Source organism: Bos javanicus, chromosome 15 (assembly GCF_032452875.1).
Source record: "Bos javanicus breed banteng chromosome 15, ARS-OSU_banteng_1.0, whole genome shotgun sequence".
Taxonomy (NCBI): Eukaryota; Metazoa; Chordata; class Mammalia; order Artiodactyla; family Bovidae; genus Bos; species Bos javanicus.
This window is the reverse complement of record NC_083882.1, coordinates 43,101,720-43,118,515: the sequence shown is the minus strand read 5'-3', so window position 1 is coordinate 43,118,515 and position 16,796 is coordinate 43,101,720. Positions and strand designations below refer to the sequence as shown.

The 16,796-nt window shown below is 43.0% G+C and overlaps 1 protein-coding gene across 1 annotated transcript in view; it reads left to right on the top strand.

Annotated features, from left to right (window-relative positions):
- The window catches only part of SWAP70 (switching B cell complex subunit SWAP70), a 144,450-nt gene that overhangs the window by 32,334 nt on the left and 95,320 nt on the right, over positions 1–16,796 (top strand). Inside the window, exon 2 of the mRNA XM_061440820.1 lies at positions 14,379–14,458. Coding sequence (XP_061296804.1) covers positions 14,417–14,458 — 42 coding nt within the window. The 5' untranslated portion in view covers positions 14,379–14,416. The remainder of the gene's footprint in view (positions 1–14,378; positions 14,459–16,796) is intronic.

Here is a 16,796-nt window from a genome sequence, read left to right as displayed (position 1 = left end):
GACGGCATCACTGATTTAATGGACATGAACTTGGGCAAGCTCCAGGAGATAGTGAAGGACAGGGAAGCCTGGCGTGCTGGAGTCCATGGGGTCGCAAAGAGTCGGACCAGCTTAGCGATTGAACAACAACATTGTCTTTTCTGGACCTGCAACCAACTAGCTGGATATTGCTTAAGAGAAATCACCAATTGGACTGACTGCTTTTGTTTAAATATGTGATTACAGACTCCAGATGGTCCCTCAACAACTGCCTGGCTGTCCGTTTACATTTCTCTAGTAAGGTCTCTAACTTTTCTCTCTTCTCAAACTTCCAGTATCCTGCTCACCCCTTAGTTTCAGCTGATAGCCTCACCTCCCACACTTCATTCACGAAGGTGAAGCCAGGAGATGTGAACTCCCTCGTCTTCCCATCCACAAGGCTTTAGCTCTGCTGCAGTCTGCTCCTTCTTCTGTTCTGTTCTACAAAAGATAGATCTTGCCCATAATCAGTCAACCTCTTCTCCACGCTCTACATCTTGTTGCCCTCATCTCACCAAGAACTCTACTTCTTTAATCCCCTCCTTTCTCCTTTGCTGCAGTCCATGGGGTTGCAAAGGGTCTGACATGACTGTGCAACTGAACTGAACTTTCTACTGTACTACTGATTGTGTTAATCTGATTATGCCTCATATCCCCATTTTTAACCCTCCCTAGATCATATTTAACTTCATGGCTGCAGTCACCATCTGCAGTGATTTTGGAGCCCAAAAAAATAAAGTCTGACACTGTTTGCACTGTTTCCCCATCTATTTCCCATGAAGTGGTGGGACCAGATGCCATGATCTTTGTTTTCTGAATGTTGAGTTTAAGCCAACTTTTTCACTCTCCTCTCTCACTTTCATCAAGAGGCTTTTTAGTTCCTCTTCACTTTCTGCCATAAGTGGTGTCATCTGCATATCTGAGGTTATTGATATTTCTCCCAACAATCTTGATTCCAGCTTGTACTTCTTCCAGCCCAGCGTTTCTCATGATGTACTCTGCATAGAAGTTAAATAAGCAGGGTGACAATATACAGCCTTGACGTACTCCTTTTCCTATTTGGAATCAGTCTGTTGTTCCATGTCCAGTTCTAACTGTTGCATCCTGATCTGCATACAGGTTTCTCAAGAGGCAGGTCAGGTGGTCTGGTATTCCCATCTCTTTCAGAATTTTCCACAGTTTATTGTGATCCACACAGTCAAAGGCTTTGGCATAGTCAATAAAGCAGAAATAGTTGTTTTTCTGGAGCTCTCTTGCTTTTTCGATGATCTAGCAGATATTGGCAATTTGATCTCTGGTTCCTCTGCCTTTTCTAAAACCAGCTTGAACATCTGGAAGTTTACGGTTCACGTATTGCTGAAGCCTGGCTTGGATAATTTTGAGCATTACTTTACTAGTGTGTGAGATAAGTGCAATTGCGCGGTAGTTTGAGCATTCTTTGGCATTGCCTTTCTTAGGGATTAGAATGAAAACTGACCTTTTCCAGTCCTATGGCCACTGCTGAGTTTTCCAAGTTTGCTGGCATATTGAGTATAGCACTTTCATAGCATCATCTTTCAGGATTTGAAATAGCTCTACTGGAATTCCATCATGCTTACTCCTTGGAAGAAAAGTTATGACCAACCTAGATAGCATATTGAAAAGCAGAGACATTACTTTGCCAACAAAGGTCTGTCTAGTCAAGGCTATGGTTTTTCCAAAGCATCCACAAGAGTTGAACTGTGAAGAAAGCTGAGCGCTGAAGAATTGATGCTTTTGAACTGTGGTGTTGGAGAAGACTCTTGAGAAGACTCTTGCATCTCCCTTGGACTGCAAGGAGATCCACCCAGTCCATTCTAAAGGAGATCAGCCCTGGGTGTTCTTTGGAAGGACTGATGCTAAAGCTGAAACTCCAGTACTTTGGCTACCTCATGGGAAGAGTAGACTCATTGGAAAAGACTCTGATGCTGGGAGGGATTGGGGGCAGGAGGAAAAAGGGACGACAGAGGATGAGATGACTGGATGGCATCACCGACTTGATGGACGTGAGTTTGAGTGAACTCCGGGAGATGGTGATGGAGAGGGAGGCCTGGCGGGCTGCGATTCATGGGGTTGCAAAGAGTTGGACACGACTGAGTGACTGAACTGAACTGAACTGAACTGAACTAAACTGAGATCATATTTACTCTCTCAGTCATCCCATTTCTCCATTTCTATTCACAGCAAAAATTCTTGAGAAGATTGTCAACTTACTGTGTTTCTACCTCCTCAATCCCCATTCCTTCTTTTGAAAGGTGCATGGGTGGTATATTTATTGATTAAAATATTACATTGGATAGTTGATATCTGTTAAGTTTTGTTCTGCAGTTCCCACTGTCATGAGTTGGTGGGTAAACCCCTAAATATGGCATTTAGAGCAAGTGCTACACAGAAAACAGAAGACAGTGGTGGTTTTTGTGACTCATAAGGGCATTCATGAAATTTATATTGAGTACCGACAATCCACCAGAGAATGTATCAGTGAAAAGCAGAGGTTTCTGTCCATGTGCTGTTTACTCTTCTGGAGAATATAAGAAATAAGCAATGACAACAAAAAGATAAAAGTATATGTTGGTGATATGTGATATAAGGGAAAATAAAGCTGAGAGAGTTAGGGTGTGTATGCAGGGGGATTGTAACTTTAAATATCATGGTCAGAAAGGGACCCTCTGAGAAGGTCATTTGAGTAAAGACCTGAGGAAGGTAGAAGAGTTAGCTGGGGAAGAAAAGGATGGAAGGAGAGAGCAGGTGCAAAGGCCTCAGGGTGTGAGCATGCCTGGCTGTGGAGTAACTGCAAGAAACTACAGACTTATCAAGGAGTTGGCCTGGAGCTAGATGAGCAAAGGGAGTGACCAAGAGTCATCAAGGAGCCGGACTGTGACAGGCAGGGCTTGGCAGACTTTCCTGTAAAGAGCCAGATAGTAAATATGTGAAGCTTTGCAGGACACATGTGGTTTCTATCACATATTTATCCCTTAAAAATGTTAAGCAACCTTTAAAAAGTGTTGAGGTCTTTTTTTTTCTGTAGTACAAGGGTTTGGCCCACTGGCCCTAGTCTGCCACCCTCTGAGACCTTGTAGACTGTTTTAAAGGTTTTGTTTTTACTCTGAGTGAGATGAGAGGCACTGGAGGATTCTGAGCAGAGTGACAGGGCCTCGTTTAGATTTTGGATGGATCTCTCCTGCTGTTGTGTGGAGAACAGCCGAAGGGGCGGGGAGGGGTGCCTTGTGAAGGAGGAAGCAGGGATGCTAGACTTTAGGTTGTACGTGGGGCAAAATAAACCACCCATCACTTAGAGACTGAAGCAACAAACTTTTACTGTCACTCATGGTTCTGTGGGTCAGGAATTTGGCCAAAGCGCAGCAGGACTACCAATCTCTGCTGGGCCTGAAATGTCCCATGTGGCTCCTTCACGCACATGTGTTCACAAACAGTCAGGGTCCTGGCTGCAACACACTTGGGGCCACAGGTCTGGGCAGCTTGGCTCCTGCTGTTGGCTGGATTCCTTGGTTCACCTCCAGATGGTCTGGTAGCCTCTCCCTCTTTTCCTGTGGCCTCTCTAACAGGGTGGCCAGACTTCTTACGTGGCGGTGCAGGGCTTCCAGAAGCGTAGGAGTAAAAGCTGGCAGGCCTTCTAAAGACTTTGGCTCAGCATCAGTTTTGCCACATTCTCTTTATTTAAAGCAGGTACCAGGCCAACTTTGATTTGAAGGGAGGAACCATTCAAGGACATGAATATAGGAGCTGAAGTTCCCTGAGGGCACCAAAGTGAAAGTCCGACACCACTGAATTGAAAGCTATTTCAGTAATTGAGGCAAGATGACATGGTGGTTTGGGCCTAGGTGTTAGCAATGGAGACGGGAGGAATTCATTGGTTTCTGGACGTGTTCTGAAAGTAGAGTTGAGAGGATTTGCTGGTGGCGTTGTAGGCAGGTGTGAGACAGACAGTTCAGGGTGACTCAGGTTTTCAAATTGAACACCTGGAAGAATGTTATTTACTGAGAAGCAGAAGACTAGGGGAGGGGCAGGGTTAGTAGAACTGTTAGTTATTCCAATTTGGAATTTTAAGCTTGAGATTTCTGTTGGACATACAAGTGAGATATCAAGGAACAGCTGAATATTCAGGTTTGGAGAGGTCTGTTGTGGATATATAATTTTCAAGTTGTTTCAGGGTATAGATGGTATTTTAAGACCATGAGACAGGATGTCACCAAGGCAGCTTGAAAGCAAGAAAGGGAAATTTCCAGGAGGCAGAAATCAAAATGCAGCCCAAAGCTAGTATGCTGAGCAGAATTCAGAGCTGGGACAGGATGGGTCTCAGGCACTAAGGATGGGATTTCATGTCATTATGGCAACAGGAGATTAGGCTTTGGACTCGCTAAGACTTGGACCTGGGATGAAGGTCCCATCATAACATATGAAAGAGTCCACTGAAAGTCTAGCAGAGTGAATCAGAATCAGTACTCCGTGGAGAAATTTCAGAACAGTGTGGACAAGGAGGTGTTCCTAAAACCTTTCAGGGAGAAAGAACCATTTTCTACAAAGCCTTAAAGATAAGACATCAGAATTCTCACCTTTCTCATGGAAAGCTAGGAAGCAATGGAAAAATGCCTCCAAATACTGGGAAAAAAAATTTTTTTTTAATGTAGAATTCTAACCCTACCAAGCTATCAAGTGATGGTAGAAAAAATTCTTCAGACATGCAAAGTCTAAAAAATGTTGCTTCCAATGCACTCTTGGGACATAACAGGAGAATTTGCTCCAGGAAAACAAGGGGATAAACCAAAAGGGAGGAAGAATGGGAACTAGGGGACCAGGTCTTTATCACGAAAGTGAGGGAAAGGAAGTCCCCAAAACAATGGTGAATGAAAAAGCCAAGATGATGATGATGCTGCAGGCTTAGAGGACAACCAGCTCACGCTGGAACCAGTCAGAAGGCTCCAGGGAAGATTTCAAGGAGATGGGATAGACAGCATGCCTAAAGGGAAGAAGTATGCTTGAAAGGAGATTCACACAGCTGATGGAATGTTTGAAGATACATTAGGATAAGGACATAGAAGACTAAAGGAAATAAAAATCTAGGATTTTCTAAAATGGGGAAACAAAACTAAAAGTTGCCAGTTGATTGTAATATGCATCATGACTTCAGAGATGTTAAAATGTGAACAAATGTGCATGTTAGAATCAAAATCCAGTAGTTCATTAGGAAGGGCCTATGAGGGGTAAGAATTTGTTAGTTTTTATATGCTGAGATTCAGCTCCCCTAACACTCCTGACTAATAATTTGGTTGAGTCTAAATTTCTTTCAGGGACTTCACTGGTGGTCCAGTGGCTAAGACTTGGCGCTGTCGATGCAGAGGCCCTGGGTTTGATCCCTGGTCAGGGGACTAGATCGCACATGCTGCATCGAAGGGTTCACATGCTACAACTAAGCATCCTGCTAGCTTTGACTAAAGATACATAAATAAATTTCTTTCATTCCTAAGACTTTTTCTTCAATTCTGAAAAAAAATACTCAGTGCTTTTCAAATATTGCTCTTTCTGCTATTTCTTTCAATTCTCTTTCTCTGGAACTCTTATTATATGAATATTTCAAGCCTTGAATCTGTTCTCCATGTTTTAACTATGGTTACTTTCCATTCACCTCATATTATACTGTAAGTGAGCTCCTGAGTTGTCTTTTGCAATTCTGTAATTCACTCTCTGAATGTGTTCAATCTCGAGTTTCTCCTGTTACAGCCTTTTTAAGCTTTTTATCTTTGGCTGCACTGAGTGGCTTGCAGGATCAGATCTTAATCAGGGATTGAACCCGGGCTTTCCGCAGTGAAAGTACAGTGTCCTAAAGACTGGGAATTGCCCCATTGGTGACTTTTAGATTTCAATGAGGGTATTTTTCATTTTAAGGATTTCTGATTGGTTATTGTTCATATTGTTCATTTCAGTCTGTTTTTGCCTAATAATTTCCTCTTGAAATCAAAGGTGTGCATTCATCTCTGAACATTTTCAACATCCTATTTTAAAGTCTCTTTACACTCTTTCACAAATTTTCAGTGGAAATTTGAGAAAATTTCTGATCTGATGGTTAATTTCAAAGGCCATCTCCCTCTCACCAAGTAGGTTCTTTCATATGTTTTGGAATTATAGTTTGAGTAAGAGAATGTTTGTTTTTGTTTGATTTCTCTCTTTTTCTGACTTTCCTCTCATTCCCTTCTCAAGATTCCACCGTCTGGCCCTCTGGCCCTCAACCTAGATAGAGCCAGGAGAATTATGATCCTCCATCCCCAGAGGTTAGGAATGTCACATCTGGTCAAGGGCCAGGAGATGACTTGATGATCAAGCAAGGTGCCCTCACCTCCCCAGACACTAATAAAGCCAGAGTCCCACTGTTTTATTCAGGTTCTTTTCACAAGCAGTGGAGCAGACATAAGCCTCTGGTATCAAGCCATGAGTTTCAGTCCCCTCATTAAAGGGAGCACTTGATCCCCATAGTCACTGAACGTCTACCCAACTGCCAATGTCCAGCTTCCAGACTTGGAGCCCATAAGCCTGAGACATGGGCCCCACTGATCTTACTGTGTTTCTGTTTCATTTCTGGCTCATGGACATATGTGAGGGTACAGCTATATCTTTTTTACTTTTAATCTATTTGGCTGCATTGGGTCTTAGTTACAGCATGCAAGATCTTAGGTTGTGGCACGTGGGCTTTAGTTGTAGTATGTGGGGTCTAGTTCCCTGACCAGGGATGGAATCTGAGCCCCCTGCCTTGGGAGTATGCAGTCTTAACCACTGGACCACCAGGAAAGTCCCCAGCTATATCTTTTTTAAAAAAATCATTTCTTTATATATATATATATATTTTAAACATTCTCCTTTTATTTATTTATTTTTTCTTTTAGCTGTGGCTCATAGCATGTGGGATCTTAGTTCCCCAACTGAGGATCGAACCTGTGCCCTCTCCGGTGGAAGCACAGAGTCTTAACCACTGGACTGCCAGGGAAGTCCCCATTTTTATATTTTTAAATGTCATGGCTGGCTATATGTTTGAAGTAAGGGGGTTTTGGAAGATAAAAACTCACTTCCTTGTGTTGAATTTGGTCTCCTCACACCTGCTTTCTGTCCCCCATCCCGCTACTTTTCCCACTAAGTCAAAGCCACTGATGATGATGTCCAGGTTGCCGAATGCAGTGTATGTTTCTCTGTCCCGATCATACCTGACTATTTGGCAGCTTTGATGTAACTACTTGCTCTGTTCTCAAAACATCCTTCTCTGCTTGGCTACCCAACATTCTCCTGTTCTCATTCTCATTGCCTTTTAGCATCTCAATAGATCAGCGGTTTTAAGATATTCCTTTGTCTTCTGCCATTTATCATTGTTGATGATGGCCTGCTAAAGCCTATTCAACTTCTGTAGGTATTCTGTCTTTTTCCATAGATTGTTTTTAAATTTTGTCTCTTACTTTTGATGTTCTTCAATTTTACCATGATGTCTAGGGTTGAATTTATTTGTATTTTGCTTAATATTTGTCACCTGAACCTGATGGATAATGTGAATTTGGGTCCCACACTGGTGTAGAACAGGCAGGCTTGGGGTCCCAAATTATCCCTGGTGATTCCTTTTCTGCCTGTGACCCAGGCCAGTGGTGAATGTTCTTGCTCCTTCCCCAGGGTAGTAAGCAGAGTTTTTCTATCCTTCTGTGGGGAGTAGATAGGACTTTTATTCCAATTTCAGGTCTTGTCAGGGCTCAAGGCCTCATCTTCTGCAGCCATAGCAACATTAAAATCTCACCCCTAATGCCTAAGACCTGTCCTGTCTCAGCTTTGCATTCTGCTTACTGTGATGGCTTTGGGTTTCTATTGATTTCTGGCCCCTGAGAATTTCCCTTTTTCGCTTTCAATGTCAGATACATCTTAAGAAAAAATTATCCAGCATTTTTCTTTGTGTGAGCAGTGAGTTCTGCTTCAGTTCCGTCAGCTTGTCTTGGTTTCCAGACACTGTTTTGCAATACAAAGCCAAGTATTTAACTCTTTCTCCTCACTGGGTTCTTTTGGGTCTTATTTCCTGTGTCAGTAGAGCTCATCTTTAAGATCTAGTACAACTAAGCTGGTGAAAATTGAGTTTTGGTCAATTAAAGCCAATGTTTAATACAGTGGGGTTTGGGAATTTCTGACCTTCAGGATAGAGGTCAAGTTCCCCAAACATTTTTAAAAAATATTAATGATTTACAATATTAATTAGTTTCAGGTGTACAGCATAGTGATTCAGTATTTTTATAGATTGTTCCCCAAATATTCTGATCCTAAGTATGTTCCTAACTCTACTTCTTATTATCTTCTTATACACCCAATCTTTTGATACACCCAAGTACCTGCTATTTTCCAAGTACCCCTGAAGTTTCTCACATCCATGACTTTCATATTACTCCTCACCCAAAATACTTAAACACTTTTTTTTTTTTTTAATTGGAGAATAGTTGCTTTACAGTGTTGTGTTGGTTTCTGCTGTACAGCAGCGTGAATCAGCCATTAGTATATATATATATCCCCTCCCTCATGAACCTCCCTCCCACTACTCAGAATACTGCGCCATCACTTCAGGCCAAATCCAAGCTGCGTTTCAAAGTCCGGCTCAGCTGGTGCTCCTTAAGTTACCTGTGCTTCCTCTGAGTTTCTGTCACTGAGGGAAGCAGCTATGGTATGAAGGACTGAATCTGTGACTTGATATCGGGACCTGGTTTTTCTACTCTTTAGCGATCTGAGCCTCAATTCTTCTTTCTTTCTTTTTTTTAAAAATATTTGTTTACTTAGGCTGTGCCGGGTCATAGCTGTGGCATGCTGGACCTTTAATTATAGCATACAAACTCTTAGTTGTGGCATGTAGGATCTAGTTCCCTGACCAGGGATTGAACCGGGGCCCCTTGCCTTGGGAATGAAGAGTCTTAGCCACTGGCCCACTAGGGAAATTCTTCAATTTTTCTTATATAAAACGGAGGTACAAATATCTACCCCATGGAGTTAAAGTTTCTTTTGTGACTCTTTTGCTTTTGAGTGACAGAAAAACCCAACCCAAATTGGCTTCTGATGAAACAATATTTATTGGTTTGTACAGGTGAAAAGTTGAGGGGCAGAGATGGCCTCAGGCAGGGGTGAAGTCCAGGCTCAAATGATATAATCAAGAGTTGGTATCTCTCCTTCTTTCAGTTCTGCTTTTTGCTCTGTCACCTTCAGGCTTAGGTTCAAAGAGTGGCAGCAGTCCCAGAACACACAGTCTTTGTGCTCTGAATCTAGCAGACTCATTTGGAATCTCTTTCTCAAAAGTCCTAACTAGGAGTTTCCCTGGATGACCAGTGGGTTAGGACCCTGTACTTTCACTGCTGAGGCCTGGATTGGATCCCTGGTCAAGGGACTAAGATCCCACAAAGCTTGCAGTGTGACCAAAACCAAAGAAATCCTAATTGAATTTTCATTGCCCTCAGTGAGTGATGTGCCCGTCCCTGAGGTGGTCACTAATGGCTAGGAGAACTCCATGCTTGGATTGGCTGGGGCCCAGGAAACTTGTTCTACCTCAGACCCTGGGTGCAGGCCTGGGAGTAGGACACAGGATCAGAGCGGGTGGGTGGAGTTTCTTCCCTGAGAGGTTAGGGTACACTTAACCCAGAGGGGGAAATGATGCTGAATGAGAATTATGGCAGATGCCCACCACAAGTTGTGTCAAGGAGCAAGTGAGATATATAAGGAAACTGACTTCAGAAAGCCCCATTCAAATATAAATGATGATTATTCTTTGGTTATCTCTCTCGTGGCATGTATCACTTTCTTCCTTCAATTACAGCCATCAAATTCATGCTTTATCTCCTTTACTGCACCCTGAGCAGCTAAAGAACAGGATCTGTGTCCTGGTCAGATCCTGGGTGGGTATTTCACTATTTCTGACTCAGCACAAAGAAAATAGAAAGTACTCAAAAATTGATTATGGGTTAACTGAATGAGCCTAAAATCCCCAACATTTCCCAGAATTGTGCTAGGCCAAACTCTTGAAGGACTGGGGAACTTTACGCTTTCAGTGCAGTCATAGGCCAGTCAGCTCTGACTTTTTTCACAGTGACTGGAGGGGTAGGTATGTACATGCTCATTTGCTTCATTGGTGTCCGACTCTTTGCAGGAGAGGAGCCTGTAACCTTAAGGGATTCTCCAGGCAAGAATATTGGACTGGATTGCCATGCTCTTCTCCAGGGGATCTTCCCAATCCAGGGATGGAACACATGTCTCTTGCATTGCAGGCAGATTCTTTACCCACTGAATCACCTGGGAAACCCCTGGGAGGGTAGGGTGAGAAATAATTTCAGGAAGATGTGTCCTTGTATTGATTTGTTGACCTGGCCAACCTAAAGCCATTCAAAGAAAAGTAAAGTCCTTCTGGTTTGTTTACTTATTTGATTTCTGGATTATTTTTCTCTTCCTGCCCTCACAATTGGGGAATGGGCTTCAGGAAAGTACAGACTGAATGAAAGAATTTTCCAAAGGCACTGATCAGCAGGACAGGTTTGGGGCTCCCTCCTTCTTCTTGAGACCTGTGCGTCCAGGAATTTTTGAGTTTAATTAAAGGAACTGGATATCAGATCTACTTGAGCAGCTGGACGGCCAGCCCAGTGAATCTCTTCTGTGTCTCTGAGATTGTATTCTTTGTAATCCTTGGATTTCCTATCTGAACATAGAGACTGGAGCTACTGGGGCCATACTGGAGTTTAGGAAATGAACTCTCAAGAGAGGGGATGAAGGATCTAAAACACATCTTCTAAAATTTCTTTTATGTTTCTTTATTTGGCTGCATTGGATCTTAGTTGTAGTGGGATCTTCATTGCGTCATGCACAATCTTTCGTTGCAGGGCACAGACTCTAGTTATAGCACATGGGCTGCAGAGTGCACAAGCTCAGTAGTTGTGGCTGGCGGACTTGGCTGCTCCATGGCATGTAGGATCTTAGTTCCCCAACCAAGGATTGAACCCACGTCCCCTGCATTGCAGGGCGGATTCTTTAACCAATGAGCCATCAGGGAAATCCCTCAAATCACATATTTTTGTGTGTGTTTTTTGGTAATTTTATTTATTTATTTGACTGTGCCGGGTCTTAGTTGCAGCACGCAGGAACTTTTAGTTGTGCTATGCGAACTCTTAGTTGTGACATGTGGGGTCTAGTTCCTTGATCAGGGATCGGAACCCAGGCCCCCTACATTGGGAACATGGAATCTTAAGCCACTGGACCACCAAGGAAGTCCCCCACATCACCTCTTAAAATAGTTTACAGGGGACCCCTGCTCCAAAGTTGGCCTGGACCTCGTTTTTTACTGATTTTGCAATAAAAATACCAATTCTTCAGTCACAATTGTTAAGCAGGAAAGGTGATATGGCTTATTGTTGTTCAGTCACTCAGTTGTGTCCGACTCTTTGTGACCCCATGGACTGCAGCACACCAGGGTTTCCTGTCCTTCACCATCTCCCAGAGCTTGCTCAGACCCATGTCCATCGAGTGGGTGATGCCATCCAACCATCTCATCCTCTGTTGTCCACTTCTCCTCGTGCTTTTAATCTTTCCCAGCATCACGGTCTCTTTTAATGAGTTGGCAGTTTTCGTCAGGTCGCCAAAGTATTGGAACTTCAGCTTCAGCATCAGTCCTTCCAATGAATATTCAGGATTGATTTCCTTTAGGACTGACTAGTTGGATCTCCTTGCAGTCCAAGGGACTCTTAAGAGTCTTCTCCAACACCACAGTTCAAAAGTATCAATTCTTTGGCGCTCAGCCTTCTTTATGGTCCAACTCTCACATCCATATGTGACTGCTGGAAAAACCATAGCTTTGACTAGACAGACCTTTGTTGGCAAAGTAATGTATCTGTTTTTTAATACCCTGTCTATATTTGTCATAGCTTTTCTTCCAAGAAGCAAGTGTCTTTTATTTTCATGGCTGCAGTCACCATCTGCAGTGATTTTGGAGCCCAGGAAAAATAAAGTCTGTCACTGTTTCCATTGTTTCCCCATCTATTTGTCATGAAGTGATGGGACTAGATGCCATGATCTTAGTTTTTGAATGTTGAGTTTTAAGACAGCTCTTTCACTCTGCTCTTTCACCTTCATCAAGAAGCTCTTTAGTTCCTCTTTGCTTTCTGCCATTAGGGTGGTGTCATCTGCATATCTAAGGTTATTGATATTTCTCCCGGCAATCTTGATTCCAGCTTGTTCTTTATCCAGGCTGCCATTTCTCATGATGTACTCTGCATATATGTTAAATAAGCAGGGTGACAATATACAGCCTTGACATACTCTTTTCCCAGTTTGGAACCAGTCCACTGTTCCATGTCCAGTTCTAACTGTTGCTTCTTAACCTGTATACAGATTTCTCAGGAGGCAGTCAGGTGGTCTGGTATTCCCATCTCTTTAAGAATTTTCCACAGTTTGTTGTGATCTACATAGTCAAAGGCTTTAGCATAGTCAATGAAGCAAAAGTAGATGTTTTTCTGGAATTCTCTTGCTTTTTCTATGATCCAATAGATGTTGGCAATTTGATTTCTTGTTCCCCTGCCTTTTCTAAATCCAGCTTGAACATCTGGGAGTTCTCGATTCATGTACTGTTGAAGCCTACTTTGTAGAATTTTGAGCATTACTTTGTTAGCATGTGGAATGAGTGCAATTGGGTGGTAGTTTGAACATTCTTTGGAGAAGGCAATGGCACCCCACTCCAGTACTCCTGCCTGGAAAATCCCATGGACAGAGGAGCCTGGTAGGCTTCAGTTCATGGGATTGCTGAGGGTCGGACACGACTGAGCGACTTCACTTTCACTTTTCACTTTGATGCATTGGAGAAGGAAATGGCAACCCACTCCAGTGTTCTTGCCTGGAGAATCCCAGGGACGGGGAGCCTGGTGGGCTGCCGTCTATGGGGTCACACAGAGTCGGACACGACTGAAGTGACTTAGCAGTAGCAGTTGAACATTCTTTGGCCTTGCCTTTCTTTGGGACTGGAATGAAAACTGACCTTTTCCAGTCCTGTGGCCACTGCTGAGTTTTCCAAATCTGCTGGCGTATTGAGTGCCACACTTTCACAGCATCATCTTTTAGGATTTGAAATAGCTCAGCTGGGATTCCATCACCTCCACTAGCTTTGTTCATAGTGATGCTTCCTAAGGCCCACTTGACTTGGCACTCCAAGATGTCTGGCTCTAGATGAGTGATCACACCATTGTGGTTATCTGGGACATGAAGATATTTTTTGTACAGTTCTTCTGTGTATTCTTGCCACCTCTTCTGGATATCTTTTGCTTCTGCTAGGTTCATACTGTTTCTGTCCTTTATTGTGCCCATTTTGCATGAAATATTCCCTTGGTATCTCTAGTTTTATTGAAGAGATCTCTAGTCTTTCCTATTCTATTGTTTTTCTCTGTTTCTTTTCATTATTCACTTAGGACGGCTTTCTTATCTCTCCTTGCTATTCTTTGAAACACTGCATGGCAGATGGGCATGTCTACTTTTCTCCTTTGCCTTTTGCTTCTCTTCTTTTCTCAGCTATTTGTAAGCCTCCTCAGACAATCGTTTTGCCTTTTTGCATTTCTTTTTCTTGGGGATGGTTTTTGTCAACTGACTCCTGTACAATGTTACGAACCTCCATCCATAGTTCTTCAGGCCCTCTGTCTATCAGATCTAATCCCTTGAATTTTTTGATATGGCTTAACATATGGAGGCTGTGGGGACCTACTGATTTTCAAGCTGGCCTCTCTTCTATTGTAGCAATAATGCTAATCCAAGAACTTGGGCCCTATCAGGGCAGAAACAACGGGGACAGTTTTTTAGAGAAGGAAATTTACATGATTACATGTATATTGAATATGGACATAAGCACTTGACTAAATTGTAGAATCATTGTTGGAAATAGTGTTGTAGCTCCTCTATATCAAAGAAAGTTACTGGTTGGTAGGGGAGTGGGAATGAAAATTGTCTGTGGGCACTGTTAGTAGGTTAGGAGTCACCAAAGGAAAATCTAAGCTGGTGAGTCAGTAGCTCCCAGTCTGTTGCTTGGCAAGCTTGAGCTCACAGGCCAGGTGTTGCTTGAAAGGAACTCCTTCACTGTCTTTACTTCCTGGACTCTCCAAGTCACTACAGATTCATTTCTGGAAGGATATCCCTTGACCTTACCACCCTTTCATGTCTCTGTCACTTCCCCAGTTGGCATTTTCTCTCTTTTCCTGACACTGGCTTCCTCTTTGGCCTCAGCAGAGCCTCAGCGGTGTTCTCATAACTATTTTGCATAATGCTGTCCTTGCTTGAACCTGCTGATTGGTCTCTCCTTCCCAAAGGTAGCCACAGGTGTTCTGCCCAAGGGACCTGTATCAGCATGGCCAGAGAGAAATGGCCTAGACCTGGAAGCTACACAGAGGTGGGTTCTAATCCTGGTTCTGCCATTTATTTAACAGGATGAACTTGAGCAAGATATTTCATTTCTCTGAAGTCTTAATTTCCTCATCTGTGAAATGGGGATAATTTATCTTACTGGGTTTCTATGAGGATTTGATAAGTTAAAGACCTAGGATAGTGAGCAGGTTGACCCTTGGTTGACCCTTGGCAGCTCTTACTAAAAGGGAAGAGCAGACTGGCAGGGACACACTGCACAGCATCACCTGCATCTCACCAGTGATAGCATCTGACCAACAGAATCAGGCGTTTACACTGGGGAAACTTCCTGCATAGATGGAGCCTCTACTTCCTCATTTGTAACCTGCTCTAATATTGCACCGTCTGTCGGTCCGGAAATTGTTCTTAATATCTAGCCTAAGTTCCTCCTAACTGCCATGTGTCATATCACAGTTTTTAAAAAATGACACACAAATAGACTCATGAAAATGAGCAGAGTTTTCTATGAGTCAGAGGCATTCACAGGCCTTGGATTTACTCTTAAAGAAACCAGGGAATGCTTGTTGTGTGACCCCTGTAGACCAGGGACTGTGCTGGCCTATGCTGGAAGCTCCAGAGAGGTGTGACAAGACTCTCTTGAGACTCATGTGCCGTTTGGGCCAGTGGTCAAAGTCTTTCACTCTCTCTTTTAATTTTTCGGTTGCAAGTGAATGACTGATCCTGATTTATAAAATCTGGGAACACAATAAAGGACTTTAGTAGGACTGATCATGTTGGTAACGAATCATAAATACCCAGTTGGGCTCTGGCAAGGATTGAAATGATTTTGTCTTCGTGTTTGATATTTAAGCAGATGACACTGACCAGCCACACACAACAGATTATATTGTTCAACTGTGCATGTGCGTTTTGCAGCTCATCCTTGCTGGGCTATTATTACGAATTACGTCTTTTCAGCTATGTGGCCCCAAATCTCAGTATATGAGCAGCTCCTGTGAGAAGGAAATGTTTGCACATTCCACATATATCCATCCTATGGACGTGCTCTAAACCTACCAGCTGAGGTTGCAAACTGATACTCTATGCACCACAGATAGCTTGTAGATGTATTCTATTTGGCCCCGCAGTGTTTTGTTTTTAAAACTGAATTGGTTGGAGATTTCCCTGGTGGCCCCATGATAAAGAATCCACCCTGCAATGCAGGGGATATGGGTTCGATTCCTGGTTGGGGAACTAAGATCCCACATGCTGCATGCCACAACTACGAAGCCTGAGAAGCACAACTAGAGAATCCACGTGCCACATCGAGAAGATTCCAAATGCTGCAATGAAGATCCTGCGTGCCACAAGTAAGACTCAACACAGACAAATAAATATTTAAAAAATTGAATTGGTTGCCCTAATCTAAAACTTCATATGATTCATATGATCCAGTTTTTTGGCTTTTCTTGAAAAAGGGAAGATTTGGCAACAATAAAGCTGCATTTCCTCACCATAGCATCACCTGGGTTTGAGTAGCAATGCTGCCTGTAGATGGGAGCACCATTCCCTACTGCTTCATTTCCACTCATTTTCCTTCATGTATGGACCCTGCCTGGGCCCTGAAGGCATTTGAACTGGGGACTCCTGGTCTGTGAAGTCCCCTTTGGTTGTTGATAAAAGAGCATAGCTACTAGTGATCTGTTCCTTTGGGCTCTCAAACTTCTTGCCCTACACCAGAAACCAGTGTTTATGATTCCTACAGATACCAGCAGAAATCAGTTGTTTGGGATTCCTTCCCTGAGTTTATAATAAACATCACAGGTACGTGTCATGTTACCAGTAGGTCCTCATATGAGGATCAAGGGCATGAAGCTCTCGTTGCAATTTGCCTTGCCACATTATTTCTAGGTTCTTCAGAGTCCAGGAGATTTCTTTCTGTGCAGAGAAGCATTTTCTACAACTTCCAGTCTAATTGATGCTCAGTTTATCAAATTTATATGCCTAATCAACTGACAAAACTAATAAATTTTTAAAGTTTCTCAAAATACAATTTTACATTTAAATCCTATTGTAAAATGTTTGTTTTGGCTGGAAATAACAGAAAGCCCTGAAGTGGGGTGGGCTGTGGGCACGGTGCACCTGGGCTGCAGCTCCACTTCGTCATGATCCTCTTGGTTCTGCCCTTCTCCGTGTGCGGGCACCACCCGCAGGCTTGTAGCATTGTGGCTGCTGCAATGACATTGTCATATCCAGACACAACAAGTCAGAGAAAGCAAGACTCTTACTTCCCTTTGTTTGTAACTGAGGAAAACTCCCAGAAGCTCTCTGTGGACTTTAACTCCCATGTCTTTGGCCAGAGTTGTGTCACATGCCTGTTCCTA